This window comes from Chrysochloris asiatica, unplaced genomic scaffold, assembly GCF_000296735.1.
Source record: "Chrysochloris asiatica unplaced genomic scaffold, ChrAsi1.0 scaffold00369, whole genome shotgun sequence".
Classification (NCBI taxonomy): Eukaryota; Metazoa; Chordata; class Mammalia; order Afrosoricida; family Chrysochloridae; genus Chrysochloris; species Chrysochloris asiatica.
This window is the reverse complement of record NW_006408887.1, coordinates 1,006,969-1,026,967: the sequence shown is the minus strand read 5'-3', so window position 1 is coordinate 1,026,967 and position 19,999 is coordinate 1,006,969. Positions and strand designations below refer to the sequence as shown.

At 52.7% G+C, this 19,999-nt stretch overlaps 1 protein-coding gene across 1 annotated transcript in view; it reads right to left on the bottom strand.

The window, feature by feature from the left end:
• Window positions 1-462: 462 nt before the first annotated feature.
• PHF2 (PHD finger protein 2) overlaps window positions 463-19,999 on the bottom strand; it is a 109,257-nt gene continuing 89,720 nt past the window's right edge. Inside the window, exons 10-22 of the mRNA XM_006876242.1 lie at window positions 18,561-18,652; window positions 17,440-17,529; window positions 16,900-17,265; window positions 16,457-16,576; window positions 15,750-15,868; window positions 13,671-13,849; window positions 13,485-13,555; window positions 12,177-12,340; window positions 5,857-6,128; window positions 2,936-3,031; window positions 2,275-2,384; window positions 1,248-1,653; window positions 463-551 (exon numbers count right to left, since the gene is read on the bottom strand). Coding sequence (XP_006876304.1) covers window positions 463-551; window positions 1,248-1,653; window positions 2,275-2,384; window positions 2,936-3,031; window positions 5,857-6,128; window positions 12,177-12,340; window positions 13,485-13,555; window positions 13,671-13,849; window positions 15,750-15,868; window positions 16,457-16,576; window positions 16,900-17,265; window positions 17,440-17,529; window positions 18,561-18,652 — 2,174 coding nt within the window. The remainder of the gene's footprint in view (window positions 552-1,247; window positions 1,654-2,274; window positions 2,385-2,935; window positions 3,032-5,856; window positions 6,129-12,176; window positions 12,341-13,484; window positions 13,556-13,670; window positions 13,850-15,749; window positions 15,869-16,456; window positions 16,577-16,899; window positions 17,266-17,439; window positions 17,530-18,560; window positions 18,653-19,999) is intronic.

Below are 19,999 nucleotides of genomic sequence, written 5' to 3'. Positions count from 1 at the left end.
CTCTCTCTCTCTGATGCCCTTTGCCTTTTTTAAGCCTCTGAAGGCTACCAGACTGTGACCAGCTCAGACTTTGGGCCTGGTGAGCTTTGGCTCACATATCCTTCCTCGAAGGACTCATGCTCCCCAGCGACTGCAGAAGCCTTGCAATCACACCCACACTTAAGGGGTGCCCAGAGGCTGTCCTGAACTCGGACAGTCTTCAAACTAACAGACATCTTTTGGGGAGCTGGTCACTCTAAGCAACTGGAGATAGGACATCTCTATTCAAAATGTGGGATGGCCGTGCTCTGCACATTCCTCCTGCTCCAGGTACGAACACTTGTGTGTGGGGAATGGTGGCCAGGAATAAGCAAGACCCTCCCTGGGATGAAGTGGAGAGGCCACAGTCCTAGGGGGGTGGATGCTTTAGTGGTGTGCTCCAGGGGTCCTGAGCGGAGCAGAAGAATCCTGGCTTTCCAAACTTTAAAGGAGCAGTTTTCCGTTCCGATGAATTTTCAAAATTTTCCCGAGCCTTTGCTTGGCGGTGGCCATGCCTTTTTTTGTACGTTTACCTAACAGGGTGGAAGAAGAGACACATAAAGAAAGATGAATAGATGGCTAGAGAGACATCTAGCTGCCCAAGGTGAATGGGGCTACTCTGGGTGCTTACAATCCCTTCTAGAACCTTACCCACCCCCTCATCAAATAGGCTGTGAGTCCCTCTCTGAGACCCCTCCCGGTCTGCCTCAGAAATCACACACCACTAACAAATCATCCAGCTCATAGGCTGGGCCAGAATCAGGCAATAGTGTTGGGGCCAGGCTGACAATGTATAAAAGCACAGATGGCCCCTGGGCCATGGCAGGGGAAAGGGGTCTGGCTCCAGGGCAGCATCATCCTTGTGATATGAAGTTCTTGCCCCACCTGCTGGCAACACAGCAGCACTACACACAGTCACACCCAGGTGCAGTGGCAGGACCTGGCCAGCTCAACAAGAGTAGCCACATTCCCTGGGGCCCTACTTTCCTTTCCACACAGCTTCACCCACTCCAAGCCCCATCCCTGACAGACCTCCCTCCCACACACCTACAGCCAGGCCTCACAGTGAAGATGGGGTTCTGAAGAGCTGGACCGAACTCCACAACACTCAGAAAGTCCCCTTCCCAGCTCCCAGCCCAGTCAGGGCCTGTGTCTCTACAGCTCTAGCAAGACACCTGTCACTGTGAATGGCACAAACAGGACCCCATCTGTACCCTGTGGGCACGCACCTTTGGCAGCGGTGTTATTGGGGGATGAGGCAGAGGACCGTCTCTGCGTAAGGAAGACCCCTGGGGCCATGGGCTGGGAGGCACGGCCAGCTGGAGCCCCGGCAAAGGTGCCCACACCCACTGTGTACTCATGGTCTGCCAGGCTGCTGCTGGGCACCTCTGGCAGGGGCTCAGGTGAGCTGCTCTCCTGAGAGGCCTGGCTGCTGGCCGTGCTGGTGCTGGCCGGTGTGGTAGAGACCAGGGAGGCCGAGGTGGAGGCTGAGGAGGTGGAAGCCGAGGTGGAGGCCGAGGTGGTAGAGGCCGAGGAGGCAGTGCTGGCGGGGGTGGCGGAGGACGGGGAGGGGGAGATGGTAGTTGGAGTCAGCTTCTTTTTGGTGCTCTTTTTCTTCCTGCTTTTCTGTTCCTCCTTTGAACAAAGCAGATCTGTGACCAGTGCATTCTCAATCATCAAAGGAGCATTTAGCCCCTGTCTGAGCTTCAACCCAAACACCACCACCGGGGAGCTCAAGCGAGGGGCTCTGGGGAGGGAAGAGACCAGTCCAAACCTTCCCAGGGGCTGCACTGAGGGAGCAGTGCCTCAGTCTCTCTCAGGACACTGAGGTCTTGTCACACAGTGGTAAACCTGCATGTTCTGCCATCATTGGAAGATGCAGGGGTGCTCACAATGGACGTCAGCTAAGGAGTGGATGTGTAGGACATGCTCACCTTTTCTGTGCTGCTGCACCTCTCAAAGGGGATGTCTGTGATGTCTGTGTGAGGATGCTTATTTTGTTCTATTATCTCCCTTACAGATGAACCAGGCACACACCACTCACGGTGGCCCAAGATGACCACTCGTCCCTGGTCCAAGAAGACCACATACCCCCAGTAGCAGATGGGTCTCTGCCAAAAGGTGCTTTCCAGAGCCTAGCTGTGCCTGGCTTCTGAACCATCCTCTTCTCACGGGGCTAGTGTTAGTGAGATGTCCCCAAGCCCGTGACCTCTGGGGCCTGTGCACAGAGCTGATCGGGAGCCCTGCCCTCCTTACCTGCTGGGAGAGCTTGGCTGCAGCAGCTGCCAGTCCAGTCTCAATGGAGGCCACTCTGGTCCCCTCACGCACAGGTCTGTCCTGCCGTGGCACTGACGGGCCTACCCTTGCTGCAAGGAGAAAAGAGTCAGCCACCTCGGGCCATGCCTCACGGCCTGTCCACCCTTTCTGAGGTGGAACTCTGAGTAAGCCCAGAGTTTAAACCACTCACACAACAGGGTACTTAAACGGCAAACCTGAGGCAGGAAAATAAAATCGTTGGAGGCCCGTACCCTCACAGCATCATCAGGGGTGAGGTGCAGCTGCGTGGGGGGTCATGCGGACTGAGGTTCCTCCTTACATGTCACCTGCCCACCTACTCTGGGTACCCCACAACCACCAAGGAACAGTAAGAGAGAAACTAGGGAGGGGACACTGCCCCATCCTCAGAGAGGCACTGTGGGGGACAGGAGTGCTCCACAAGGACTGGTGGAAAAGAGCAGCATTTCAGCAACTCTGGGTCCAGGGTGGGCATGCCAGCTTACGGTGTGGGATGTGGGGGGGGGCAGCACAGCCTATGCACACGTCCTCAGAGGGCAGCGGAGCACAGCTCCAGGGTCACATGCCTCCCCCTTTCTCTCAGGGTCCACTGACCTACTTTAAAGGCTGAGGGCAACAGTACCTGTGGGGCTGTAGGGAGCGTCGTCTGAGCCTTTCCTTTTCTTCGACCGGGACTTGAAGACAGGGTTGTCTTCGTCCGACTCCAGGGAGGGATAAACTAAGGGAGTAAAGGGACAGAGAGGCCCCACTCAGTGTCAAGTGTGTCCAAGAGCATCCCCAACAGAAGGGGAATGGACAAGGGGCACCCCCTCCCAGGGGCCCCAGGGGGGCAATGAGGCTCAGAGGGAGACAGGGACTTTCCAGACAAGAGGCCTCCCACCTCTACAGCCTGCATCTACCAGTCTGCCTGGTGGCATTGGGACAACGACGCCTTGGCACGCTGGTCTGAGATCCCTTTAGGCTTCATCCAGTCCCATAAGTACCAGCCACATCCAAGGCTCCTGGACCTATCTGGCCAGCAATCATCCTGCCCATTCTAGCCATGCTGCTGCCCTCTCAAGGTCCTATCCTTGACAGATTGCCCTTCTTCCTCCCACTAGAGGAAGCTAAAGACACTGTGGGCCGAGTCACCATGGCTTCTGGCCACCCAGTTAGACCCAGGGAACTGAGTCAGTAAGGAAAGGCTGAGGACCCAGCTTAGAGGCTCCACTTCAGAGCAACACAGAGGGGTAAGGAGGCTGAGGCTGGCCTGCCCCATAGCCCTCATTGTGTTGCAAAAGTCCAGTGAGTGGCATGAAGTCCCTGAGAAGGGTTGGTGCCTGGTGATATGCATGATGACACATGTGTCATGGCCTCCTCTCACCCCACATCTCTATTAGGGCCCCAGGCCCTCTGGGCTCCTGCTCCCAGGCTGGACACAGGTGTTGGGCTACTGGGCATGCTCCTTTCCAAGTCAGCAGCCTGAAGGTTTCACTGTGCAGCTGCAGCAGAGAGTGGGGAGACCAGCAGGGGCAGGTCCTATCAGGGCGAGTGCTCACAGTCCTTGGAGACCGGCCTTGCAGAGCTACAGCAGGAAATGCTCCACACGGCAGACCCACCACCACAAGGACCTGTCCCAATATGCACCCCCACTCCATGGTACCTTTCTGCCTGACTCACCAGGGTACTCCTGCAGGCCTGATACCCTCACTAGTACTACAGAATGTAGATGTTGAAACTCTATGAACTGCCAAGGTCAAAATCTCAAGAGGCTTTTTGGGATTCTAAGGAGGCTAGTAAGAAGCAGCATGCCACCCCAAGGGTCCTCCTACACTGTAACTGCACTTGTCACACTGAAAGGCCTGGCCCTATGCTCAGTCCAAGTCTGCCCTCCAGATGTGGGCAGCCAGCCCGGATCACACAGAGGGGCCCCAGGCACAGTAGCACAAACACAGAACTCTCAGTCACCACCCATCAACCCCCCAACACACATCAGGAGGGTCCTGCCTGAGTACTCACATGCACTAAGAGGAATGGGATAGTGGGCCGGTCCTGGGGGGCCAGAACATCCCTGGGCAGTGGGCCAGGTGTGGAGCAGACAACTCCCTGCTCCAAGGGCTGGCGAACGGCACTGTGTTTAGAGAGCCTCTCAATGTAGCCGATGGAGCAGGCCCTTCAGAGCTTTGGCCTGAGCCCAACACTGCTCAGTCGGAAGAGGCTCTGGGGTGAAGTAAGGCACTGTGCCCACAGTAGAGCCTGTAGACTGCCCTAGTTATTAACTCACTGCCTAACCTCAGAGGCTGGTCACTCTGAGCCTCAATTTCTCCATCTATCCATTCATGCTGGACAGACAGAAGGGTCTCAGAAGTGCTCCTGCAAGTGTTTGTGGAAATCCATGTACAGCTCCTCAAAGAGCTAAATACTTGTGGCCCAACAATTCCACTACACACAAATGCTCACAGCATTATCCACAATAGTCTAAAATTGGAAGAATCCAAATATGTACCAAAGGAAGATTGGGCAGACACAGTACAGTCCACCCATACAATGGAATATTATTCAGTGATTAAGAGTCATGAAGTTAGACGGTGCTCAGCAACCACCACCAACTGCTCTGAAAGGGATCACACTAGAAGGTCCCAGATAAAACAGCAGAATATGTGGAACAAAATCAAAATTATTTAAAAAACAAAACAGGCTTACAAGTCAAAACGAGACTACAGGAACCTGAGACTATAGCCCTTGAGCACTCTTTAGGTTTAGAAAAGAATTCACCTTTGTGGCCCAACTTTCAGCCAAAGCAGTAGGAAGGGATAGAGGAGAGACAACAATACTAATAAGGTACGGTCACTATGAAGGATGGAACAGTCAACCATTCAAAATTCAAAGGGGCAGCATTTACCTAAGAACAAAGTTGAGAAGGATGGGAAGGAGAGTGGAATGGAAACGGGAACCACAGGGAGGAAGCGGGGTAACTACTCTTGTATGGAGGGGACTACAATCACTGAGATGAAACAAAGTGTATGATTTATTGAATGTGAAACTGATGATCTACTCTGTAAACTCACTCGATTCACAACAAAAAGTTTAAAACAAAATCATGAAGTGCTAATACATGCCATGGCATAGATGAACCTTGAAAATGAGTGAAATACACCTGTCATGAAAGGATAAATATGGTATTATGATAGGATTCTACTGACATGAAGTTTCCAAAGTACGCAAATACACTGAGACAGAACACAGGTTGGTGAGTATCAGGGACTTGGGGAAAAGGCAATGGGAGTGACTGCTAATAATGAGTATAGGAGTTCCATTTGAGGAGACAAAAGTGTTTAGGAATCAGAGATAGAGGTGAAGGCTGTGTACCTCCCGATTACACTTAAAATCCCCTGTATACCTATAGAGGGTGAATTGCATAGTTATGGGGAAAAAACAAGCAGCGCTGCACCCCAGAATGCCTGCTGTCTTCATTCTCAGTGTGAGCTCTGGCCCACATGGGCTCCTGTGTGAAGAAAGCGGCAGAGGCAGACAAGCATGCAGGTGGGCACCGGCAGCTCTCACCATAGTCTGAGTCCTTGAAGCAGGCGTCCAGGTGGTCCTGCTCCTCGTACTCGTCCAGGTCCATGCTGTTCTGGGTGGCCCTCTTCAGGAGTCGCTTCCCAGCACTTTTGCCGCCACCTCCGTTCTTCCGGGCACTGTGGGCTGCCAAGGAGTTTCCCTTGGTCTGGCCAGAGCTCCAGGTTGTCTGAAGGCAGGAGTCGGAGGCCTGCAGGTTGGCCATGGACAGCATGCCCTGGATGGCTTCCTGTGTGCTGGGCGAGGCCGGGGGCTGGCTGGGGACAGAGACAGGCATCAGCTCCCCATCGCACTGGGTTAGCGACAGGTATGGGGGAAGGGTCTAGGATGGAAAGGGGCACAAGAAGAGAACACAGAGGAAGACAGAGAAAGAGGAAGAAAAAGGGGAGGGGAAGGGAGGTAAGGAAAGAAGGAGAGTGCAGTAGAGGGAGGGAAATCTGTGTTCACCCTGGCATCCCATACGCCTGCCACTCAGCACAGGATCATAGTAAGTGTCTCCTGCCTTAAATCTGTAAATGAGCTCTACCTGAGTGCCCTCCCTCCCAGGGGCCCACCTGCTACCACTCTCCAACCCCTCCAGGGCTCCTGCCATCTCCTAGTCCTGCTGGCAGAGGTCTCCATGAAGCCTCTGCCCTCTGCCTCATGGTCTGGGCCAGATACCCAGTGCTCTAATCAACACATTTCCTTGCAAGGCAGACATGCACCAGTAGACAGCTCAGACTAGCCAGATAGAAGTCTGCAGTCTTGTTCCAATCTCACTCCTGCCTAAGGCCTGAAGTCCCACCTAACCTTGGGAACAGCACAGCTCAGCCAGAATATGGGCCCAGGCTTGGGGCATGGCTGTCCCCTGCTCACCCCTTCTTCCCCTCCCCAGTTATTAGAGACAGGGCCTCTTCATCAACAGCCCCTGTCAGTCTTACGACTTTGCCTGTGTGTGTCTACCTGTTACCATGTATTTGTTAAGAGTTCATACATTTCTATCCCGCTCCAGTCAGCGAGACAAAACATATTTCGTAAGTCCACAGGAAGAGGCCAGGGAGTTCTTGGAAATCTGGGCACATGAGGTCTGCCCTTCCTATTCTCACCAGGCCTGATGTGGGTCTCTGCCACGTTCCCTGCAGGTATCACAAGCAGTGACTCTAACCAGGAACACAATGGGTGACCATTTTCAAGCCACCTGCTTGAAAATGAAAGAAGTGCAGTCTAAGGCTGGGTAGACCAGGGGTAGTGTGAGTGGAAATCCAGAGGTTGGGGAGTCCTGCATGTCTCAGGACCCACTGAAGCACACCTATAGCCATCAAATTGATTACAACCCATAGTGAGTCTATGTAGGGTTTCTGAGACTATAAATCTTTATGGGAGTAGAAAGCCTCATTTTTCTCCCTTGGAGTAGCTGGTATGTTTAAAAGATCAATTTTTTGGTTAGTAGCCCAATGCCTAAACCACAGTACCATCTAAACCAGGGCACCAAAACAAGAAGGGGAAAAAGCCACCTTAGCTGTGGAGCAGCCCTTTTGCTCTGAGGGTCCAACTCACTTTGGAAGGACTCCACCAGAGCCTATGGAAAGAGCTGGCCTCACAGCTGTTCCCAGCTCTACTTATCACACTATGCTTATACGTGAAGCAGCACAGTGGTCCCAAAGCCAGAAAACTATGTAAAAACTACATCAAATCTCCCTGGAAAATGTCTTAGGAATGCCCAAACTTGCAGACTGTATCCACTTGACCTAGCCTCGATGGCTTGATGATCAGAACTCAACTAGAGGAAGAGAAAAAAAAAAAAAATTTTTTTTTTTTTGACAAAGGAAACAAGTGTAAATTGCTACAATTTGATGAACTGGACTTATACTTATGGATGTAGTAGCTCAAAATACCAACTGAGAGGGAAGGAGTCTTCACATCAAGTATCAATCCTATCCCCTCTGTATACAGGGTTGAAAGGGACAGGCAACTTAGACACTGGCTACCTAAAATGAGGGGGCAATAAAGGCACAAAGTGTTTGGCTTATAAGCTTTCAAGAGGGAGTGTAGTTTAGGAGTGTATGGGGATAAGTAAGAGTCCCTACTGAATAGTTTTCATCTTGTCTAGATGGGTCTAATGAAAAGAGATGGGAATAAGATTCTTATGATTCAATAGTAATTGTTACCATGACTAATTGCAACTGTCACAACTGTAAAAGTAGAAGCTTTATAACAAAGAGGGGGAAGTAGTTAATCGTACAGTCCAGGAAGAGAGGACCCTACAGCCATCATGGGAGAAGAGCACAAGCGGAATGTAGGACCCTATCCAGAGAAGCAGGGACACCACAGATGGAGGCAAAGATGATGACATGGAGAAATAGAGCAGCTGAGGACTCTAGACTATGGAAAGAGAAAGACTGAGTGCTGGCAGCCAGGAGGGGGCTTGCAGAATGTGCCCTTTGGTTGTTTAAATTATTATATATTCCTGACTTTTTGTGTATACTACACTGCCACCCCCCACCCCCCAACAAACAAACAAACCAGAGGGAATGGAAGCAAATAAATGATGCACGGAGGAGACTGTAGATTGTAATCATTGCAATGAAACGATGAGTGTAAAACTGATGTTCTCTCATGTAAACTATCACTCAATTCGCAATAAAAACTTTAAAAAGGTGCTGACTGCTCTGCACACAGTCCTCTCTGGAGGGCCCACAGTCCACCCTGCCCCAGCACAGGTGATAGCTCTGCACTTGCCATGGGGCATTTTGACAGTTGTTAGCAGTGTCAGAATCAACCCCACGGCAGGGGGTGGGTGGGTGGTTTCTCTGAGCGGGGGACAGACCCGCCCAGTCCCAGAGTGGAAGCATCCTCCTCCAGACAAAGCATTCCCAGGTGGTCCAGCATCCCTTCCCTCTCCAAAATAGCTGCTGACACACATAACCTTTACGACCGGATGAAGTGGGTTGTAGCTCCTGAAACCACTAGGGAAGCCCTCAGAGGCCAGAGCCTGAGGGTGGAGGCCAGGATGCCATAAGGATCCATGATCTGGGGTGGGTAAGCCCCTGCCTGGACCATGTGACTTGCCCAATACAGAGCTCCCTCAGCTGCAGCAGGTCAGGCAGAATCTCGGAGAGAGGCCAATGTCCACAGGTTAACCAGTCTGCAGGGGAAGTGAGACTTCAATTCTCTAATTAGCATCCCAAATCTGCTTCTTCCCCCTAGCAGTAAACCCTAAGCAAACCATATCGGAAAAATTAACGTTTTTATCCTCATGTTCCTCAGCTGTTTTTCCAACTAGTGAATCCTTGCAACAGTGCAAATGGACCATCAAAAGCTAACTGGCCTCCTGATAGCTGGGAGGCGGTGGGGGTGGGGGGAGGTAATGGGCAGTGAGTAGCGTCTGCAGAGCTGCTCTGGGAGGTGTGAGATGGCGGGGAGGCTGTGGGGTGGGGGTAGTGAGTATGGAGGACATGCTCAGTGTCTGCAGAGCTGCTCTGGGAGGTGCAAACTGGAAGCTTCATATTTCTCATTATGGGTGTCCTGGAGCCTTGTACACTGAGAATAAGCTGCAAAGCCAGAGCACCTCCTCATGTACAGAAACTTGGGTCTCCTTGCCCTCCCTGGCTTCCAAGGGCCACATGGTCAGCTCGCTCCCCAGTTTCCCATTATCCCAGGGCCTTTGACCCACCTGGCCCTGGTCCCTCTGTCTTCCACGGACCTCACTGGGACCCCAGGTATGTCCAGAGTGCCCCTCCAGGGGCTGAGCCACACAGAGGGCTCAGAACAAGTCAAGTGAGGTGTCAGCTACCATGTAGTTGTTCCTAGAGCAATGGTACCCTGCCCCCCACCTTTGGCTTCAAGGAGGAGGCCCAGTAACAGGAATAGCCCCGTCTGAGAATGATGGACAGATAGGACTGAGGAAGAAGGCAACATCCCCTCCCTGTCAGACTCGATTGTATGTGGTGTACCTCCGTCCTAAGGGGCTCCATTCTAAGACACACGCAGACCTTGTTGAGAGCCAGTGGGAGACGTGCCACCCCCTCGGCAGAACCTCGAAGCATTGCAAAAGCTTCAAGTCACATTTTACTAAATGACAAGCAAGCACACTATGGCCGTCTGTGAATGGAATGCTGCATGCAAAGTACTAATTTATGAAAGGAAATACAGTAATTGGATTTGCAGATGCTCTTTTCAATCAGGCTCTTAATCTACCTCCTCACTGTAACCCTGGTTGAGAGCAGGCCTGCTTATTGGCTCTGTACCATCCCTGAGCACTGCCACCTCCCCACCCCACACATGGCAGTGTGGAGGTCTGGTAGGTAGAACAGGAGGGGAGAGCTGGCCAGATAAGCCACTGGAGCCTGCCTTTGCTGGCCCCCTGCATCATGGTGCACTGAGGAAGGAGCCAACACTCACCACACAGAGGTCTCAGAGAGCAGTAGGCTGGTGACAGCTTGACCACCTCAGCATGACTACCCCCAGCACAATGGTCTGGCTTGGGAGCCTCCCAACTCCATTGTCCCTCCCATGTCAGCTCAAGCAACACCTCCTCCCAGAGACCCTCCCTGCTGGTGTCCCATCCCCAGGGCCTGACCCCCATGACCCCTAGGCAGTGGGAATCTGCTGCTGCCATGAGCACTACAGGGGGTGCTGCTAGGGAGGCCCCACCACTCCCTATCAGCATGTCCCCTCCTACTATGGGTCTTATACACATGTGGAAATCCTAAGGTTTCCACTAGAAAAAAAAATCAACCCACTGCTTAAAACAAAATTTAAAAGCCTGTGATTTAGAGAGAATTTAACCAAGAGACCATCACGAGAGAAATGAGCAAAGCCCAAATGGGATTAATCCATTTCTCTCTGATCAGATTCTGGGCAGGCCTGTGGCTGAGCAGATCCACATCCTGGGCGCCCACCCACAGCCTCCCTGAGGCCCCACTCATACTCAGAACCACAGGCCTCCAAGCAAAAGCAGCAGCCATAGCACGGCTTTCCTGACCAACCTCTGGGCCCACTGCCCAGCGTCAGTGGTCCTCCCCAGGGCCAGGTCAGAGCTGGACACGATAGTCCACGTGTGCTCAAGTGGACACATAAAGCAGGGGTGCAGGGAGGATCCTGAGCCCTCACTCATGCTGCCAGTCCTGGCTAAGAGACTGGATTGGCAGCCACATCTGCTAGTGGAAGCTGTCAAGTCTTTGTGCTCAGAACTAAAATAAAAGGTTCTTTGAGGGTCACAGTGGGCATTTCCAGGTATTGTCTGGCTTGGTTCAAAATGTCAAGGAAATGATTAGGGACTTTCACAAGGCATGTTCTGTGTGCTGGGGAGCAGGGTCTCTGCAGAGAAGTCAATCTTTAGGGTCTTAAAGACCCTGAGCCCCACCACACACTTCATTGTAATCAGATGCCTTAGCCCAGAATGGGTTTGTTTGTTTTTTTTTTAAGCCACTTGGGAAGTGAGGAGACAGAGGTGGCTGACCCTGCAGTCCTCAGAATGCAGACACCTGCCAGGAAACTCTGCTCAGCCCTGTCCCAGGTGTGGCAATTCCCCAGACTCCCCCCACTTATGACCCCACAAGAAGTTACCCCAGTCCTGCCGGCACCTTTTGCCCACTTCCATCCATACAAGCCCAGGAGCAGAGCAGGGAAGGGACTCTGTTCTCTTGCTTTGTGCCCACATCCAGAAGCTCCACCATCGTCCAATGGGCCCACCTCCAGAAGGTTCCACAGTCCCCACGGTCAGTGCTCAGGCACAGCCCTGATTCACCTGGCACCACCTCTGCAGAGCCTAGTTCTGACTGCCAACCTCCCTGAGCAGCCTGCATGGTCTCTATGGCCTATCACCAAGGGCCTCTCCACATGGCTAAGGAGGGGTCCAACCCTGTGTCCACTGTTTGTCTCCACTTGCAGCCAGCTCCTAGCACCCTGGATGAGGTGAGAAAGGAATGAGAACTGTCCTTCTCCCTGGTCTGGCCATGATCTTCTTGAGTAAAGACAGGGGCACTCTTCCCAAACCCTGACTCTCAGCCCAGCTGGGAGTGCAGGTTTGCTCTGCCAACATATCCATACCGCAGGCCCAGCCCCATGCTCCACCTGCAGGAACCCTCAGATCTGTGCCCATCTGTTGGAAGCTAGTGCCCAGCAGCCTTTCAGTGTGCCCATCTCCCCACATGCATGCCCAAGAGTTACCCCTATTCAGGCTCCCAACACAGCCTGCTCCCTCACACCACACTACCCAACCCAGTCAAGGGAAAGCCAGGCAGGCCCAACAACGTTACATGAAGGGCAGCAAGCAAGTGGGGAGCTGACCCAACCAGGGAGTCAGGTGGCCACTTGGGGTCTACCTGTTGGGGTTGTATTCGAGCGCGCCAACCTCCTCGCTGGCTTGCAGTAGGTCCAGGATGCCTGCTGCTGAGCTTCCGCTCTCCTTCCTGGCTTTTGCGTTGCGGCTGGGCTTGGTGTCCGTGTCAATGTGCAGAGAATCCTCGTCGGAGGAGTCGTCACTATGCTATGGAGTCCACCATCAAAGGACAAACAGGGTCAGAGAAGACGCTTGGGACAGAGAGAACTGCTTATGTCCTTTAGGGGGAAAAGGTATTATAGAGTCTTTAAAGAGGCATTGCTGGATTCTGATAAGCTGATGCATCCCAAGTGGGTCCAGTAGGGGTGGGTAGGGGAAGCACACTGGGCCAGGCCATGGGCCAGGGAGAACCGCACTGTCACACTTGTGCTGCTCGTACATTCAAGGACACCCTCACACTATTTTGTTGCTGTTCCTGCAGCACAGTCTGCCCCATGCACAAAAGAGCAAAAAGCTTTCTGGTCCGGTGCCTTCCCCATAATCCTCTGTAGATGGACGCTCCATGGACACTTGTTCAGCATCACAGGCACCGTGAGACTCAGAGGCCCAGTATTTAAAACAGACCAACAGATGTTGGTATGGTGAATGAGGAGGGGGCAGGGTTATCTGTGAAGGCCCCCAGGGAGCCCCAAGCTCTGAGAACCCTCATCTGACAATCCCCTATTCTAAATAATATCATCCCCCACCCCCAACCCTCACCTCCAACCTGCAGAGCTGGACCTCCCTTCCAGAACTCCCTGTCCAAGAAACAGCAATCTTTGCCTTGGTCTTCTTAGGGCAGAAATACAAAGTAGTCACCAAATCTCAGGGTGGAAGCTGTTAAACGTCACCTACCCAACATGCCTGACACTTGCTTTCTCTCTAGCTCTCATCCTGTGGGTAGGATTTCTTGCTGCATTTGCTTCTAGCATTGCAGACCTTGCTGTACTACCTGTGGACTGGCCTCTTAGCAAACTCAAGGACAGTCTGCAGACCTGCCACACTGCCCTGGGCATGCCCACCCATTACTGCACACCCAAAATGGTGGCAGCGGAAATCCAAGGAGACACACAGGGCAACAGGGGTTGTCTACCGTAAATCCAGAACTGACTGCTACAGCCTACCCCGCTACAGGCTACCCCCAAAGAAAAGTATAAGGCAGAAACGAAGACTCCCTCCCTTCCTACATGGCGTGTGTTTTACACAGAACACCCTATCAGAGACCACTGGGTCAGGGAGAAAAGGCTTGGAGTGGGTGCCCAGAGGGTCTGCTGCACAACTGAGCTGCACATTCCTGTAGACAGTGACCCACCTTGTAAAACACTGAGTCGAGCTTTGGCTTCTTGATGGGTACATGGAACATCTCTTTCTTATCCAGTAAAACTAAAACAAGAGCAGACAGAAACCTAGTGACACTGCTTAGGAGAATGAAGGATGTTCTAGGAGCCCAGCAGCCACACCTGACCCAGTTCCCCAAGGGGCTGGACACACTACTCACAAGATAAGTCCCTCTTAGAAGTGTTCCTTTTCCTCCTGATGGGGAACTCATCAATCTTGAGCTCTCCGTCATCTGATACATACTCATATTCATCGCGTACGGGTTTGGGTTTGTCTTCCTTGAAGTTCTGCAGGGCCCCAAACACTCCTGGGCTCGTCTGTGGCTTGAGGCCCTTGGAGCTATGGCAGCAAAGGTAGGCAGGGATCAGCCTGGAATACAGCTGGCTCATGGGTGCCCAGACACCCTCCCCAGTGATGTGGCCCAAGGTGAAGACAGACCCAAGGCTGACAAAGACTACCTGTGCTGTCTATGAGCCTAAGTGAGAGTCTGTCCAGCTGTCCCAGTCCCTGTGAGGTACTGTGAGTCGTGTTATGTGCTGACAGCAGAATCAACAGAAACAATACCAACATGCTTTTCTAAGAAGTTATTTGGAAAAACAAATCCAGGGTCACAGTATGGACACTCCTTCCTCCTGTCCTGTGCTTGTTCCAGCCATGAGCAACCCTGCCTGGCACTGGCTTCTCTTACAATGGAGCAGAGGGAAGGATTTTCAGTAGGATGGCAGGCCTTGCAGAGCAGTCTAGGATTTCAAAAGGGTTTGGTTCTGAACAAGTAGAAATGTGGCCCACAGTCTGAAAAGGGGGAGGGTTGAGCTACCTCCAAAGCTCTCAAAGAGAAGGCACACATGCATGTGTGTACTGTTAGACTGTTGTATGTACGCTCCTCTCCTCTCTCTCCTGGAATCTACAGCACAGTATGGAGCAACTGAAAGACTCCCTAGGACCCAGAAACGAAGACGCAGAGAAATCCAGCAAAAGGTTCAAGGCTGTGCTGTCAGCAGCAACAGGGTGTAGGGGCCAGGCAGACCACTTGCACCTCTCTGCCATCTGCTTGGGCAGGCAGGAGCACGTCATGAACACAAGTACTTTTTCCACTTAGAGGTAAGGACACTGAGGACCCCACCCCCCGCCCCCATGATGTGTCTAACCCCGGCCTCATGCCATGCCTTGCCTCCACACCCTCCAGCATGCAGAGCACCAGCCAGGCCTGCACACCTCCTGTCTGGTGGTGCCATTGTCTGTGTCAACAGACGCAGGCTCATTCTGCAGCTGCTCAGTCCCACAAGTCCTCAGCAGCCCTTCTAGCCTCTCACATCCCAAGACCGCTGACCTCTCCAGCTCTGCCATAGCTCTCAAGCTGGACCTTTCCTCACCCAGGCCTGTTCCCTGTGTGCTAACCCCTGCCAACTGACCCCACACCTTCCACGTTTCAGTGTTTCACCACATCCTCCAGGAACCCCTTCCTGACACTCAAACAGTCCTTGCCCTGCGCACAGAGTTCCAGACCTGAGGACACATTCCTCCCTGGTGCCCATCACTGTTGTCACCTTATGTAAACTTGTGAGAGCACTGGGTCAGCACAGCAACCATCCCCACTCACCACAGGACCCAGTCCCTGGTCCCTGCCAGCCGCAGCTGTACCACACTGCATCTTCCAGAGTCCCCACAGGGTGTCTGTGTTTACACTCCCACATCCCCCCGACCACATGCACTCTGAGAGCAGGGCTGTGTCAGCCTGACATCAGTGTCCAGATTGGCAGCTGGGACAGGAACGTGTGTGAGTGTGTGCACAGTATGTACGTGTGGTGTGCGTGTGAGTAATGGGAAGGTGTTTATGTGTGAGACGAACTCAGTATGCATGTGGGGGATGTATGTGCACAGGTGTGATGTGTACGTGGTGCGCAAGTGCTACATGTGATATGTGCATGGTATGCAGAGGTGTGTGTGCATGGTGTAAAGCTTTAATGTATGTGTGTGTGTGCGTGATATGTGCATGGCATGTACATGTATAGTGGTAGGTGTGTGTGGTATAGGTGTGTATGAATGTGAGTGCGTGCAGGTGTGCATGTGATCTGTGCATGGGTTTATGTGGAGTCCATGTGGATGAGTGGTGTGTGTGACATGTACACATCATGGTGTGTATGTATGGGGTGGTATGTGTGTGAGAGAAATGTGTATCTGTGGAGTGTATGTGTGATATGCATGGGAAATGCCTTTCCTTGTACATGCATTTACGTACCCCAGGAGTTTCTTGTTAGAGAAGGAAAATGAAAATTTATTGTCCTTGTTTCCTGACAGAGGAGATTTCTCCAGTTTTTGCTCTTCCTCCATTTTTAGCAAGGAGTCTGGTTTGCTGTTCTGAAAAGTAAAACCAGAGACATCACTGAGCGCCACACAGAAGCAGGCTGGGGCTCAGAGAAGAACCAGGAGACATGCAGCCCAGGGGCAGAGGCAATGGGTCAGGCCACCCTGCCAGAACACCCCTGAGAAATGTTCCCATGAGGGGCCTGTATACAAACACCTCCCCTGACTTGGTGCCTACACTAGCCCCTAAAGCCCAGCAAGGGAGGCAGAGGTTTAAAGAAAGCTGCCAACAACTTAGCAGAAGCGGAAAAATCAACATCCAATCACTGATGAGCTCACGCCAAACCCACAGTAGGTCATACCAGAAGATGGGAGGTCTGCAGGGGATCCATAGGCCTCCCACCCCCACGTCACACACACCTTCCCTGACCCACAGACCCGCCTCACATGTGCATATGACATTCATGCACACTCACTCACACAGTTGACTTCACAGGCACACATCTCTCACACACATTCATATACAACCCCTCACATACTTGCCTTCCCTCACAAATGCACCCCTTCCTGTGGGTGTGCCTGCACCTGCATGTATGCACTCATGTACAAATGTATGCACATACACTTGAACACACACATCACCTTGTATTTCCACTTGGCCTCTGACTTGCTCTTGGTCTGCTCTCGGATTTCCAATCTGTCCACATCATTTTGCTTATTAGCCAGATCCTTGTTGGGCACACTTAAGACACTCTTTGCAGCCTAGAGAACAGAGCAGCCATGACACAAAGGTGGACTCAGGGGTGTGGCTCTAACTAGGCAGAGCAAACAGGCTGGCCAGCGTCCATGCACACGCATGCACCTGTCATTCGTCCTCTTTGGCTTGAGAAACAGAAAGCAATATGCCCACTGCAGCCAGAAACAGACTGCCCTGGGCTGGGCATCGACAGTGCCTTTGTAGGGTCCACTGCACCCCCCAATGGTTCTTCTGAGGGCCCTCGTCCCACCACTTGTACTCCAGGGGGTCCCACCCAGCTGCCTGTGCTGTCTGACAGGATGATCTGGAAGCCGGACCTGATACCCACCTTGCCCTTCTTGGGTGTTTCAATCTTGGTCAAAGCCTCCTTCGTGTGGGCCTCGAGCAGATCCAAGTTGGGGATGGTGGGAGAGCCTGTTTCCTTGCACCTCTTCCCTTTCTTCTTGACACTATCATTCCTTAGTGCCTTGGGGGGCTTTGAGGGCTTGGGGAGCTTTGAAGGCTTGGGGATTTTGGATGGCTTGGGCATCTTCACAGTTTTAGAAGTCTTTTTTTTAGACCCTTTTTCCATGAGGGACTGAGATGGGGTGGTCTCCACAGGAGATGGGGGTTCTTCCTTCCCTCTGTCTACATCACAGACCTCATCTGAAGACACCACAGCATTCACTTCCGGTCGGACAGCTTTGGAGGCATTCTGGTGGAGAGGGGAGAAGTCAGCCTTTCTCTCCTCACCTGCAGTGCATGGTGTCAGACACACACCCGTTCACATGTGTCCCATGCCATGAGACCCTGACACAGGGCATGGTGGGCAAGAGCCGTCCCAGGCACTGGGAGCTCCCTGAGCTAGGGGTATTGGTACAGGCCCTACCTCACTGAGCCTGATCTCTTTGGCAAGGTCTTTGATGAGCTGGGAAGGCTTGAAGTGCTCCGGTAGTTCGTCCTCATGTTCTGCCAAAGCCTGGAACACAGTGTGGTAAGCCCTGCGAGCCCTGGTAGACACCCACATCTACCAGGCCACAGCCTCCTGGGGGAGGGGGAGGCGTCCGCACATGCCTGCCCTGAGAGCCTACTGCAGCACCATCTCATAAGGGCCCAGAGCAGCAACCCTGGATAAGCCCTCATACAGCCCGTTCATCCTCAAATAGTCCCGAGCGGACATTCTTATCACTGCCCTGGGCTGGGCCTTGACAGGCAAGAAAAGACAGAGTTTCAGTAACTAGCCCAAGGTCACACAGCTGGTAACTGGGCAGCAGCATTCCAGCTTCATGACAGGGCCCGGGATGTATACTTTCGGACCCTCAGCAGCGAGTCAGGCCTTGCTGGGCTGATGGAGGTCTTGGCACAGTGACCCTGGTCCAGACTGCCAAGACCCTCCCATCTCCTCCTTGTAAAGTATCATTACCCCAAGTGTGAGCAGGGGCTAGACTGCCTCTGTGCCCTCACAGGTAGCAGGACTACCACCCAGGAAATGGCCCACTCCACCAGACACTGTCCCGAGGAGAAAGCACTGGTGTGGCTTCCACTCCACAAGTGGGGAAACTGAGTTCCAGGAGCAGAGGGCTCCCCCAGGAGGCTGCAGGGCAGGAGACCCACCCCTTCTCCCTAAGCACCAGCTTGGTTCCACCTGGCCATGGGGCCGAGATGGGACAGGATGGCACACTATGCTGCTCCAGGATTTGGGACTGAAAGGAAATGATGGCTACAGGCACGAAGGCCATGGGGAGGAAGAGCTGCCCACCATCCCAGAAGGGCACCAGGGTGTTTCCTTACATGGGGAGGGAGGGTCTCCCAATCTGAGTACCAGGTGTGGCACTTAACCAGGAAGGAAGCCCACCCTGATTGAAAAGGGAGATGGGTGTCTCACCTGGGCAAAGGGGCCCTCTGCCAGCCATGCATGGCAGCATTGCCAACACTAAACATGACATTTCCCATACATTGGAAATTCCTTCCTCCTCACTTTTCTGCCCTGGAGTCAGATATCGTCCCTACCTGTTTCTTAGTCCATGATCTGAAAGCACCATTGAGAATTTTAGCTCCCTGGACTAAATGAGGTGGCAGCTGCTTCCCAGATTTGTGAGAACCTGGGGAAAGAGAAAAAGGAGTAGCTTAGGGGAAACCGGCCACCTTCCTTCCCGATACCTGCTGTCTGAGAATACTTCACACCCAGCCCAGTAGCCATCAAAGCCCCAGGTGGCAGCAGCAGCAGCCACCAGAGTCTCCACCCATGAGACCAGCCCAACTGCCAACGGTTCCTCTTGGAACCTGGGAGGGTCCTGTCCTGGATGGCTGGAGTGGCCCCCTACCCTCCTCCTTCATTGTCCTATCAACAGCTTGGCCACGAGGCCTGAGGCCTCCTTCCATAGTACTACCCTCTCCACCTGCCCTACTACCTTAGGCGGAGGATTCCTGCAGGGCATGCCACCTCTCAGTCATTCACAGACCCTGGTTTGAGGCCCACACTCTGTCGGCACATCTTGTTCCACCCTGAAAACAGCTTAGAGACAAGTCTGAGAGCCCCTCCCCATGCCGAGGAAGTCAAGCTTGTCCAGGACAGAAGCTCAGAGCCAGTGCCAGCAGCTCTGTGCTAACCCCACCCACCATCACCCCATCTTCTGTACCAATCCTCTCAGACTTGAGGGCAGCTGCTGCTGTCACACTGCTGCAGAGGGTACCCAAAGTGCAGAAAGACCGGACAAGTGACCTGCAGTCACCCAACTGGTCAGCAGCTCCAGTGGGCTGGGACCCAGGAAGCTGGCTGTACAATAAGCACTGTCCCCACTCCACACAGGCCCCTTGCACTAGAGTCCAGCCTAGGGTTTCTAATTTTGGGTAGATGTGATGAATTAATGGAAACCTGGCCTGAAGAAAAGAAGGAATGCTTTTAGTTTTCTCATCTCAAATGAAAGTCAAACTGCAAAGGATTCCTTATTTTTAAAAAAAAAAACCTCTCTTTCTGGCTCTTAGCAGGAAAATAAAAGTCCACTACTAAAAAAGAAACTATAATGAAAGCAAAAATCCTCTGACTGGTTTCCCTGATGCTGCTGTGGAAAGTGTGAAAACCCAAGCAGGGGGTGTCAGCAGCAGAAGCCCAATGCATCTGATTGCCAAGAGGCTGGGAAGAGGATGGCCAGGGAGAGCAGGGAAGGGCCATGAGTACACCTCACAATTCCACACCCCTTCCTCCCCTTGGAGCCTCACTAAGGGGAACCTGGGCACATGAACATACATGCACAAAGTACACACAACATACCAACACATGTATGCACACATGAACCACAGGCACATGTGTATGTATGTACAGTTACGTGTGGGCCCATGTACACATGCACTCAGATGAGCACAACATGCACATGCATGTGTGTATGCACAAAACAAGGCACATATATAAATGTGTGTACACATCACCGGCACACATTACATATGCACAT